Source organism: Pleuronectes platessa, chromosome 13 (genome assembly GCF_947347685.1).
Source record: "Pleuronectes platessa chromosome 13, fPlePla1.1, whole genome shotgun sequence".
Taxonomy (NCBI): Eukaryota; Metazoa; Chordata; class Actinopteri; order Pleuronectiformes; family Pleuronectidae; genus Pleuronectes; species Pleuronectes platessa.
The window spans coordinates 22,869,500-22,883,020 of NC_070638.1; the positions used below are offsets into that span (position 1 = coordinate 22,869,500).

General features: G+C 40.7%; 1 protein-coding gene across 1 annotated transcript; it reads right to left on the reverse strand.

The window, feature by feature from the left end:
• Positions 1 to 108: 108 nt before the first annotated feature.
• Positions 109 to 8,247, reverse strand: LOC128455099 (cytochrome P450 7A1). Its single transcript, XM_053438736.1, has 8 exons — positions 7,981 to 8,247; positions 6,359 to 6,599; positions 6,057 to 6,266; positions 5,622 to 5,816; positions 5,232 to 5,431; positions 1,525 to 1,655; positions 1,142 to 1,320; positions 109 to 1,050 (listed from the first exon to the last, which is right to left on the reverse strand). The coding sequence occupies exons 1-8, from the start codon at positions 8,061 to 8,063 to the stop codon at positions 748 to 750; spliced, it is 1,542 nt and encodes a 513-aa protein (XP_053294711.1). The 5' UTR covers positions 8,064 to 8,247; the 3' UTR covers positions 109 to 747.
• Between the last annotated feature and the right edge of the window lie 5,274 nt (positions 8,248 to 13,521).

The following is a 13,521-nucleotide window of genomic DNA, read 5'->3' on the forward strand; positions in this document are numbered from 1 at the left end:
AAGGGCGATTATATTCATTAGTAGAAAGGTACCCAAGGCAATATGGAGAGGACATTTAGATTTCCTCTTATTGTAAAACAGGTAAATGAATATACGTCATAACACCACTTTCCTTCAATGTTTTTTATTGTTATACTTTCAAACGTTTTGTGGCTCTCTTTATGAAGTTCATGATTGTGGATTGATTTACAGTCTTTACTATATTACCATTAAAACAGTAATGTGGCTTGGTGATATCTCTTGAATCAAACGGCTGCCTGCCAGGTAGAAGAGCTACCTGTTGGCAGTAATGTAACAAAAGCAGATCTCCCTTTTAACAAACCACCACTGAAATATGCATAACTCAACATGCCAGTAGCACATTCTACTACCTCAATACATCTGTACAGGAAGACAAAACATACAAAAAACACAATAAAAAGATTCATATCACATATACTGGGCCCCATTTATAAGCCTGTCTACCCATGCTACACAAACTATTACACATACATGGGTCTGACACCACTTGCATACATACAGGGATGCATCCTTACCTAGTTATTGCATTTCAGTCATTGTTGTGCAAGAGAGAAACAAAGCTCAATTGAAAGATAAAAAAGGAATTCATGTTCTTCAGCAGCAAATTAAAACAACAGAAATGTATAATTCAATCTATTTACATAATGCAGCAAAGCATCTTCATTAACACTGATAAATATATACTATGTACAATATGCACTTCAGCACTCTGACAAAAGACAGAGCCTAGTGTTTCGATTTCAGCTTGTACCGGAAGTCCACATCATAGGTAGGCTGAAGGATTCCCAGTCCAGCACGGGACTGGTCCAGAAGTGGGACTTTGACAGCGGGGTCCAACAGTTCCACATCAAAGTAGGACAGCACCAGACTGAGGAACTGCTTGATCTCATACACAGCAAAAAACCTGCCTGGGCATTTGGTGACCCCAGAGCCGAAGGGCATGCAGTAATAACGCAGCCGCCGTCCGTTGCGGTAAAATGCGGTCTTCTCCTGACCACTGTCATCCAGGAAACGGTCATACTTGTATTCCTGTGGGGTGAAGAGGAGAGAGTGAGATGAGTTTTCAGTGGGGCTTAACAAATTATAGTGAGATCTTGACAAAGGCTGTTTTCAGTCTTACATAGGGATCCTCGTAGATTTCTGGATCGAAGTGCAGCATGGGCGGATATAAAGCAAGGACATCATCCTTCCTTATACGGTAAGCCTCTTGGTTGTCAAGGTGAAGCAGAAAGTCTTCCTTGGCCATACGCACATTCATAGAAGCACTAGAAAGACGCATGGCTTCATTGATAATGCTGTCTATAGACAGAAGGGAATACAAATAACTTAGGTTAATAACATTACTTAACTGCCTTTAAAAGTACAAAAAATGCCAATATATTCCGTGTGAAGACCCCCGCATTGTGTCTCATATGTCATGTTAACAACAGGCGATTTCAATTTAGCAATGGTGGTCGCGATACAAGTTACTTCTATGTTCTAGTGATCCATTGGAAATCTTACCCAGAACAGGCATGTTGTCCAGCTGCTCCCTGGTAAGGCTCAGAGACGGGTTAGTTGGGTCAACTGTGAGACCTGAATCGTCCACAATTTTCTGCATCTCCTCACGAGCTGCTCTCAGAGCATCAGGACTCCTGAACACAGGTACAGAAGCCCGTTAGGCATATCCACTGTCACTGTTGTTGGTGATGCAGTATTGTAATACATAAACACCCTAGAGCTTAGTACAGAGTTTAAATATATATTTTTTTAATAAAACTCATCAAAAGACAATAGTTACTGAAGGTAAACTGTTGGGCAAAGGGGCAATTTCATCTATTTAAAACAAATTTACAACAGATTAAGGTGTGCGTAAAGTAAAGGGATCTGAGTACTTTCTGAAGCTACTGTTCTACAGATCAACAGTGCAGGACCTGTTGTCTTTATCATACAGAAGATAGTCCCACAGTTTTATGGGAGAGAGGGTATTTGGTTGCATAATGTATTGCAGTTAGTCACCGAAACACCTCAGGTATATTTGTTTATGCCTCAAGTTTGTTTGTCTTCTCCCGGATATCCTTGTTGTGCGCTGTTATACAAACAGTAAGAATAAATATGTACAAATAACTTATTTGCACTTCATGTTTTTTTACATTGGTTGCCTTGCGAATCGTTACGCTTAAATGTGGATGTAATTGGATTTGCACTGAATATGCCTGCGTTCATATACAACTACTTTTGCTATAACATTTATAATATGTATGATTCTAGTCCTGTGTGTGGATCATATAGTTGTGATTAAAGGTGTAAGTGGGCTGCACAAATGTTTCAGTTTTCGAATTGGGCTGCCGCCTTCTTAAGTTTGGGAAGGGCTGCCCTACACACTGAGGTTCTCACACTTGTGCAACACTAATTATCTCTAGAGAGGAGATTGCTTCACACTGACAAATATGTCTATGAAAAAGACAAAGGAGGTTTATCACACAATGTGCACTACTTTCTTCAGCTCTTGGTCCAAGTGAAAGTGAGGGCTGTGAGCTTAGTCATTCTGTGTGGCGTGACAGCACTGTGAGCTCGTTATCAAATTGAACATCTAACTTAGGCAATCAGCTCCTTACATGTATCTGCATGTCGAAGCAAGATGCTTTATCTTCTGTTAGATTAATAGAAATTCACCATTTTTATAGACAGAGCAGAATACCCCCACATTGATGAGGTGACCCATTTGTTCTGGCTGTTGGGCCAGAGCCCAGCGGGGGGCCACCAGACACTGGAGCCGAGAGGAACAAAGGGTTGTTAAACTTTGGGCGGGAAAACATCCTCCTGCAGGCTCAAGAATCTCCCCCTGGTGGTGGAAAAATGTTCTGGGAATGCCTTGGAACCCCCGCTGATTTCCAAGCCCAGCCCACTCAGGTCCAGCTCTGACACTCAATTGGCTCAAAGCCAGCATCATCCTATGACCAACTCCTCAAGGAGGAGGACCTCTCAGGTAATTTAAAAGCCCATGCACCCCAAACATCGCTGCCATTTACCCTGCACTGAAGACGTCAACAGACCCCTCCGGGTCTTTCCAGATGATTTAGTTGCTAAAGGGGGCAACCAGAGTTATTTTCTTTCATTTCTTTCATTGTCTTTTATCTCAGTCGACGTTTTTATTTTCAAAAGGACTTTTGCTCTTTTAACTTGAAAAAGACCAAACAGGAAATTGCACGCGGAACAATCTCAGACGGTTTCACTTTCCCCACGGACTTTACTTTTCTTTTCCCAACGATCTACAAACGGCTTCCACAGCCGTCCCCTGCAGAAGCGCGAGATTCATTCCGCTGAGGAGCAGGAGCTCCACATCCCTGAAGAAGAAGGACGACGTTCATCCCGTCGAAGCAGCACGAGAAAATCCGCTGCTTGTCCGGTCCGGCGGCCGAAGACCGCTTGAGAGACCACGTGATTCACTGGCCCGACGCGCACGCACACCGTGAGGGTGGTACAGTAAGAGGCTTTATTGTCTGGGCAGATGTTAATCTAATACGTAGCGTATTGTTTTAATACTTGAATGTATTTGTTTTGTATGAGACCGCCGAGTCTCTAGTGTTTAGCGGCGATTCGCCACTTCCGGTTTCCGGTTACGGCCTTGTGCCACAGTTTTTAAGCGCCGTGAGCAGCGTCTCCAGCTCATTGTGACCGTTTGAACAACTTTAAAGACCGGTCAAAACCTCAGCACACAACGCCACTTGGGTGCTGAGTTGTAAAGTAAATGTAATTTGTCTCTGACGGTGCTTTTAAGAGCTTTGCTCTCTCCATGTATGCTCTCTCTCTCTCTCTCTCCTTCTAAACCGACCTATACACACATCCGATCTGTATTTAGAATACAGTTCATGTAACATAGTTAAATCTATATTCAGAGAGGCTGGAAACATCTGGAAGCCATGCGGCCCAACGCCAAAGCAGAGACAAAGAATTCTCTTTGTCTGAAAATCCCTTGGTGTAATTCATGTGACGACCACCAGTGTGAGCTCCGGCCACATGGTGTCATTAACATAGACTCCATTTTGAATAACGCAAGTTAAACCACCATTTTGAATCTATTATTGCCACGCCTCCTCTCTCCCTCTCCTCCCATTCTGGCTCTAAATTCATAACGGCTCCGCCATCTTGTTTTGTAGTCAATCCGCCATTTTGAGAGTTTTTAGGCCTTGATTCCACGAATCATGATCGGCCGCCATCTTAGATGTGACGTCACCACGTGACTGCGTCATCGCCACGCCCCCTTCTTTTTCTCTCTCTCTCGCTCTCTCTCACACACACACACACACACCCACACCCACACAGACACACCCACACAGACACAGAGACACATTGATAGACACAGACAGATACACACACACACAGATACACATAGATGAATACATGTGTTTTTTCTAAATTGTGATAAGCGGCTGCTGTTGTTATCTTTGAAATATGGGAGTTTGTTAAAATGATGAATCATTAAATAACACTAACTTTATTTCACATGCATACACATAGACACACACACAGAGAGACACTTTGACACAGACACACACACACACACACACACCGAGACAGACATACATAGGTAGACCGCCGGTTTTACATGTATTTTCTGAATTGTGATAAGTGCTGCTGCTGTGTTTATCTTTGAAATATCGGAGCTTGTTAAAATGATGAATCATTGAATAACATAACTTTATTTCCCCTTTTTAATAAATGCTTTTGTAATTAAAGTATCTGTAGTCTGTGATTATTTGTGCATATGTATGTGATTGCAGCTGGATTATGATTGCCTGTGCTCGAACTTAAAACCCTTCATTGTTTATTATATAATCATTAATACTAAAATATTGAGATTATTAATATAACTTATATCATTGAGACTGATATTTAAAGATTGAATTGTTGGTCCCTGTAACCAGGGTGGTGCCCCGCGACAATAAGCAATGATTACAGATTTGTATTATTCTTAATTGATAATTTTATTGTTTTCATTAATTAATTTAACTATTATTAATGGATAACCGTATCATTTCTAATTAAATGTGTTACATTTCTTAATTAATAGCTTTATCATTTTTGATTATTTTTAAGAAATAATTGTTATTTTAATAATCATATTTCATGATTATTAATAATTAGCCAACGTCAATTCTACTCCTACTATTGCACAACATGGCTGCCGTCTGTTTTATTAACGATATGAAAAAAAAATTTCAGCATACCTGATCATATAAAAGAGACACCAGAAGGTAGCAGGCAGGGTGTTAGCCTGTGAAGCCCAGAGCAGAGCGACGTGAGTCCTTGCCTTGCTCAAATCATTAAAGGTAGATAAGGCATCATTTAGGATTATCCTCATTGAGATCAGGTCAGACACGTTCTCCCGCTTGGAAAGGTTTTCAGGATTCATGGTCTTTGCTAGGTTCTACACATTTGAAAGGATGAGTACAAAAATAAATGTAAATATATGGGTTTCTTTTATGCAAGGTTTATGCTGCTAAAATAATGAGAATAGTTAGAAATGGCAGTAAAGAAACATGAGATGTAATATTAGAGCAAAAATAGTTTCTGTTTTCATTTTCTCCTTTGATAGTCTTAGGGAAAAGCCCACTCACCTCTCTGGCACTGTAGGCACTCTTGAAGACATGGATGGGCAGACCAGCCACCAAGGCAGGGAAGATCTTGTCAAATTCTTTGAAATTCTCCAGAGCGTTGAGCACCAAGGCTTTCTGGGCTGCCTGCCTAGCTTGACACTTATCTTCACCGAGCTCTTTACCAAACAGTGTCAAATAGCCAGCCTCAAACATCACCTGGGGAACATTAGGCCAAAAAGGAAAAGTGTTAGAATTGTTGGAACATAAAACAGGCCATGGCTAATATGAACATGTAAACTGAAGATACAGGCGGTACTGTTAAGGAACTTTGCATGACATCGCTTCGGAAGATAAAATTATAAAATTAATGTTGTCGTCAATTTTATTCAGACTGTCCAACCTATTCAGTATCTTTAATTGTCGTCTATGCCTCCAGTCTATAGCCCACTGACTGACCTTGTAACAGAAAGCAAAGATGCCGTCCACCTCCCAGTGCTCCTTCCTGGGACTGAGTGTGTCTGACTTCAGCATGACATCCTGCAGGTGGCCCATCATTGTCTGTATCAGGGAGGGTATAGCCTCACCCTGTAGGGTCTTCAGAAAGGTTTGGTGGAGGTTCTCTGTGGTGTGGCCATGGCGAGGGTCGAAGCTGTCATGGCCAAAGGCCTGGTGAGGGAAGGAAGAGGAGGTACAGGATGAAGAAATAATATTCTGACGTAAGTAGAATAATGATAAAAGGAGACATCAAATAAATGTACCTTGACAGATGTATCAAAGTGGAACTTCCTCCAATCCAAGTGCCTCCCCTGTCTGATGACTGAGTGGTACGAAAAGGGGTCACACAGAAAATGAATGTACTGGCCTGCAATCTTGCAGGTGAAAATATGGCCGTACTTCTTCTGCCGGCTGCGGAGGAATTGGAGAGGGTTGGCCCCGAACTGCAAAGCACAGCCCAGGTAAGGGATGAAGCCATTTTCAACCATAGGCTCACCAGGTTGCCTATTTTGAGAAAGAGATTTCAGAGAATATTCAGTGCACATCCAAAACTAACCACCACTGATCAAACGTAAAATCATTGTCTGTATTGTAGCTCAGTGGGGATACAGAGGATTGTTTTCATTGAAACTAATAATCACTGAGAGGAGTAAACACTCATTCTGCTTCTCATTATGGCTGACTATAGGATAGTCAGCCAAATATGTGAAAAGCATGTACCCTCAAAATGACATTTCTTTGAATGAAATCAGAAACAGTCTTGTTTTATGCTTCGTGAGTGCAGTGGAACAATAACATTTCAAGTCAGCGGAAATTAGCCTGAAAGACCGGATGTTATCATTTGTATCTGCAGTGTACAGCTACCATTAAATTAACAGCGAGACACTTCTGGAGATAAAATGACCAATGTCTGCACGCAGGGGCTTAAATACCTGTGGAATTAAGGGATGGATCGTAAACTATGGTTATGAGAACTAGTTAATTGGGTTTATTTTGAGAGAGAGAGAGAGAGAGAGAGAGAGAGAGAGAGATCCATCCATCCATCCATCCATCAAAGGTCTCCACCAGATGCAAACACCACCAGGGCACCCTGTGACCTAGAGTTTTAGGGTGCTGCCCATGTAGTTGCAACATCACTGGTCAATTCCAGACAAGACATTATTGCCTAAACTAGCACTTCCCCTCTTGTCTAGTAATACCTCCCCAAAATAGCTCCCAAAACCGTTAGTAATGAATACTGCTACCACTTCATGCTGCTAGATACATCTTTTTTCCACTGACGATAGCTGATTATGCTTGTATTTGTTAAAATTTGAATAAAATAATGGTCCTCCCAACAACTACAATTCAACGAAAACATTACATAGCAGTGTTGTTGTAGTGTCATACCAGCCTTCATGACATTATGACACTCCTGGAAATAAGCTAAATATTTATATCATAAAGTTATTTATAAACCTTTCTCTGTTCAATCTGACCACAAAGTCTTACAATTATTACAGAGAAAGAAACAGAATCTGCTTTCTCTTCAATGTGAATACACATGACCAGTCATTACACAACCCTGACATCAGCAGCCAAACACTGACAGCACACGGGTGACAATGTGAAGCCTGCCAAACAAATTCCATGATCCCTACAAAAGCCTTTGTGTGAGTCCTGCTCAGTTCATGCATACCCACAGTTTGTCATTCACCCGATGGATGGCCAACATGAATCATGCACATGTGTTGTTGTTCGGCAGGACCTGTCACTTTTGATATGGGTGCAGTCGACTTAAAGTTAGTCTTGTTCAACAGAGTCCTACAATATAGCATTACAATTCTAGACACATTGGCTGAATAAATACAGAACAAACAACAGAAAGCCTCATGTCCAGTCTTACCTGTGTCGTATCCCCACAGCAAGCCACAGCAGGCAGCAAAATCCCACAACTACTGCCCAGATCAGAGCAATGCTTATTATCATGATGATGATGATGATGATAACGATGATGATGAAGTTTGGAAGATCCGATACAGCAGGAGGCTCAGTAACAGCGACTAACGCTCACAAAAATGACAATGAGAGGAATGGTGCAGTTCAAATTATGTAAGCAATCTGTGTGTATGTCTCAGTGAGCAGTGTCAGCTCAACTAAGTGTGATGACAGGCAGCATGTGGGAGGTATTTATACCTGCTCTGTCTCAGGGTTGGACCTTGTTTTTTTTCTCTTCATCTTGTTGTGCAACAGAATGATCATAATTACCCTATCAGCAGTGAGGTTCTTACAGATAACCCTGTGTATATGTCTGGATTGATTTTAGAATTATTTTCAGAATGTGTTGGTTTTAAAATAATCTTTGCCTGTTCTGGCAGTGATTATTGTTCAAAACCTGAACACATCCTAAATATAAAAAAATCTGATTATTTCACATCAAAAATCAGTTTGAAGTAGCCTGAGCTAAATAGTTATCTGTAAATGCAACAGAAAGATTCATCTTGATTTCCCATTTCACATTAAGATACGTTGAATGAAGCATATACTCCCTTTATCATCTAGTCTGTTATCTCACAGGGATTTCTCTACGAAATTGGGTTCCATGATGTTCTCTCCCTCTCTCTTTGTATGCGTGTGTGTGTGTGTGTGTGTGTGTGTCTCTGTGTGTGTGTGTGTGTGAGTGTGTTGGGGAGGGGGAAGAGGGGGGTGGGGGGAGTGAGCGAGTGAAAGAGAGAGATGGCCTTGACTGGAGTCCATGGACAGTGTTACCTGAGGGGGGAATTCAGGTTGGTAAACCTATTCAAGGTCTCTGCTGTACTCCCGTTGTGTTGTGGTAGCTGGACTAAATATTACCTACGTGCCATATATGACAATTATGAACTGTTGAGACTTGCCATAACCAACCAGTTTGCAAGAAAGATACAATTAAAGGATTAATTAATAAGGAAACAGCCAAACAGATTTTAGCGCATAAAACCCCTTTTCTCATCTTGCTATAATAATGGAAAGATTGGCCGAGATAACTGATTTGTGTTCAAAGCCATTTTCTCTGCAGGTGTTTGATCTGAGTGCCGTGCCGGATTAAAAGTTTGGAAATAATCAGAGGCAGTGTGTTCAAATGCAATGCAACCAATATGTAAGAGAAATATTTTGATAAAGCAAATTGGTAGCCTGACTGATAATCAAGATCCAGGCTGCATGGGAAAATGGCAAAAAGCTGAAATGCTGGCAGAGCAACAACCAATCACATTAACTTCATCTGGAGGTTTCTCTTGATTGACAGATAAAGACTTCAGAGTCATCAATTTCGCAATGACAGATTGTAAAATCACTAAGCAACAATCACATATAGTAAAGTTTCAGGGTGATTGGATCCTGCAATTCACATTTTCTGCATTAGTTGTGGGATTGTTGAGACATTTCTGACATTCCACACATTACTGTATATGCCACTATATTTTATTTATATTGTATATTACTCATTATATCTGTACAGGAGAGTAGTGCCTGTCTAAATTCCAGAGATAATCCCTTCTCTCACTAAGCAGTACCCAAGGTCAGGTTATAGATAAAGGACCAACCAACAGTACATTGTAGTGTCTGTGTTGAGGGACATTAATATCTAACACAGATGCCCCAGACAGAAAGAGGCATAAACTTCAGCTCTTTTGCATATTTTTTTATCAGTGGTAAGACGTTAGGACACAATGTGATTTAGTTATTCGTACTGTAGGCTTAACTGTCCAATAGGATGCAAACGTCTACATGTAACATAGAGAGTGACTGCAATTCTAGCCATTCATGGATGTGCTGTTGTAATGGGGGATGCAGGGTGAGGGAGATATAGGGATGTTGTGGGAGACATCCTCAGACTTGGGTGTGACAATTGCTCATGTTACTCTGTTAGCGTTTGTACATCCTCCCTCTGGTCTCCTTGATGCATCAAGTCTATATTAAACTCTTTTGCATAAGACATCCGCCGCTGCCTGAGTTCTCCTTTCACCAGCTTCCAGGAAACTTGCACCATACCTCTATGATGAAAAAGGCTGTACTAGTAAGATTCAAAATTGAAGTTAGGGTTATATTGGCTTAGAAACAAAAAAAAGACACAAAACTAGATTGGCACTTACAGTACCAAGCCAACAAATTAACAATAATGGTGAACGTTCAATATTGTTGCGCTTTGCTTGGTGCAGCGAAAAACAGTCTTTGTGCAGCACACACCATCGAAATATTGATTTCAGAAGACAGTGGCGCTGCTGCTGGATCCTAACTGACAGGATCTTAACACTAAACGTAAACATAACCTTTGTTTGTTAACAAGACAACTCCATGGGAAGCGACGGGAGTGGAGACCTGATGAGTTTCCAGTGTAGTATGTTGGCTTTATTAAAAAACAACAACTTGCAAACAAGGTGAGTTCAAATGACATAACAATCGTAAGTTTAGTCTTCCAACCAATTACCAGCCACTTTATCCCAGCATGACAACAGTCAATCTGTTAATTGAGGTGCTGTCATGATATTCAGAGTTTGTGTGTCAAACTATAACAGACCTCGTTTTTGTTGTGCTTTAAATGTCTCTCCATCTATTACACTCTTCATGACACATTGATCAAGTTGGATGTTATACTACAAGCATGATGGGCTCTTGATAGGTTTACTGGTTTACAGTTACTCTGAATGCACAGGATGGCCATAAATGTGTAGACCTCCCACCCCATATACCTCCCTACAGGCCAAATATGTCAGCCTATAAAAGTATTCTTAGTTTGTACTCTTCCTTCTATTCTTTGTTTATAGATTTTTTGATGCATTTGCAGAATGATTTTCCTGCCGAGGACCTCAACCTTCATGTGGTCCACCAGTGTGCTTCATTGGTAAAAAAAAGGGCAGATGTTAAAGGGTTTTGTACCGGAAATTTTACACTAAGAATAAATATAAAAATAAGTTCTATCATAAAATATGCAGTTTTGTCAAGGTCACTTCCTCAAAGTTGTATTCAAACATTCACCATGGATGTTATATAATATTTGCAGAGTCCTCCCATCAATTGCTGATAAAGATTGATATTTATTTGCCTGTACAAATGCACACAAAGCGAGGTCAAGGTTGAGCCTTGGTATTAGTTGGTTTTCAGTTTCTTATCGGTTAATCATAGAGTGATCTTACCTTTGCACTCTAAGAGACCAGCGGGGTGTCAACCTTGAAGAAAGGCTTTGCATGCATAATTAGGTTTGAAAGGACAAGTGGTTATACCTAGAAAGTAAAATCACAAAACCAAACTCTTTTGAGTATGTTAGAGGAGACAGACTAATGTATGAGTGCAGGTTTCAGTCCTTGGCTTATAGGCAGCCATGTTTTGCTACCCAGGAGTGGAAGATATCTTCACTTCTTTAATGTCAAGTAACAATAGTAAAACTACGATGTAAAAGTACTTCATGTCCTATTACAGAAAAATGTAAGTATTGGCAGCACAATACACTCTGAAAATATAAGGACTTATGAATGCGCTAATTTTACTACATTATAACCTGTTGGGTATTTAATGTTTAACATTGTAATATGTTATTTTTTACTTTTTGCTATGACAACTCAGTGTTCATAATGTAGATGTTTCATCATGCAAAAACAAGAGTACCAATGAAATGGCTGAACTTGATATATTGCCCTGCACCACTCAGTTCATATTAGTTCATACTACAGTAACCTCCAGCTCCCCGCCCCTTTCAGGTCACTACTGGCTAAATAACATCGGATCTCTCTCTCACACACACACACACACACACACACACACACGCATCATGTGTCAAACAAGCACATTGAGAAAAGATGGTGGGGATTTCATCGTGGAAACTATTGGGTCTTCATGAGATGAGACAATTTCTCTGGTTGTGTCACACAATCGACTCATCCACACTGATGCTCTCAACCCCACACAATAATGTGTTGTAACGTGCTGGAAATCAACTGGTGGTGACATTTCATCATCAGAAATTCAAATGAATTGCAGTAACTGGATATATTAACTACCCCACTCAGTTCATATTAGGTCATGCTACAGTAACCTGCAGCTTGCCCCCCCCCCCTCCCCCCTTCAGGTCACTATTGGGCAAATAACATCTCGTCTCACACCCATACACATACACACACACACACACACACAAACACACACACACACACACACACACACACACACACACACACACACACACACACACACACACACACACACACAGGCTATGACTTGAGCAGATCAATCCCGGACGCATGCCAAAGCGTCAATGGGTAGGATTCCTGCCAACTGTGCGATAGAGAAAATGTGTTGCACGTCGTGCAACACATTGTTGTGTTGCACCATATAAATGGGGGTGTGAAAAGATATTCTCTGTGGAGAGCTGCATCTTTTCCTCTCTCTGCTTCCTGGCCTTCTCTTGCGTAGAGACAACAAGACATCCGCTTCCTCGTCTCTCAAGGTTTTCTGTGATCTATTGTCGATCTGTCTTCCTCAGGCAACATTGGTGCGCTTTGTTGACTCCCTCCTGTCCCACAGGAAGAGCAGGATGGATCCCTGGGTGTCTGAAAGTGGCATCTGGGTGGACTCACTCTTATCGAATATAAGGGCGGCTATGGCTGAGGGGTAGAGTGGTCGTCCTCCAACCTGAAGGTCGGCAGTTCGATCCCTAGTCTGACCCATCTGCATGCCGAGGTGTCCTTGGGCAAGATGCTGAACCCCGAATGGCCCCTCATAGAATAACATAGTGCTGCAAAAAGATGCACTTTATGAATGGGTGAATGTAAAACTGTACTGTAAAGCGCTTTGAGTAGTCATCAAGACTAGAAAAGCACTATATAAATACAAAACCATTTACTATTTAACTCAGACCGATGGAAAGCTGATGTTTCTGCAAAATATTTCCAGAAATCACTAAAGCACGTCTCACTCTCTCATGAGACGGAAGTGAATTAATACTTTTAACAGACGCTGTTATTAAGTTTGTTCAGTCCCTTTGAAGTCAATTGTTCAAAGAGGTTGTTATGGTGATGAAGCCAGCAGGTTACAATGCATGTAACTTTATATTGATCCTAAGATAAATAAAGATACATTACATTTAATAGGAGAAATTTTTCATGTTAGTAATCAATTCATTTTTTTTAACTTTTTTTATTAGTTTTATCTATTTAATCTTTTATGATCAATTTGACACCAATCGACTTGTGGTACAAATTTAGTTTAATAGTAAATCAAACAGAACGAGCATTTTCTCTTTAGTTAACATCAAATTGTTTATAATGAACTCAGCTACTTTAAGAAAACAAATGATTAGTTACATTCTATAAAATAGAATGTGTTGTGTTATTGCAGCATAAGAACATGGTTAGTGTGAACACACAAAGACTATGTAGCTGTGGCTACTAGCGTTGAACAGATGCAGGTGGTTTGGTTC

Bases quoted from the DNA above. Each gene is read 5' to 3' on its own strand.
- LOC128455099 (XM_053438736.1), bottom strand. From the start codon at position 8,063: ATGATAATAAGCATTGCTCTGATCTGGGCAGTAGTTGTGGGATTTTGC. The intron at 5,817-6,056 runs GTCAGTCAGTGG...AATGTTCCCCAG, and splicing joins TCTTTGCTTTCTGTTACAAG to GTGATGTTTGAGGCTGGCTA. The intron at 1,051-1,141 runs GTAAGACTGAAA...TTCACCCCACAG, and splicing joins AAATCTACGAGGATCCCTAT to GAATACAAGTATGACCGTTT.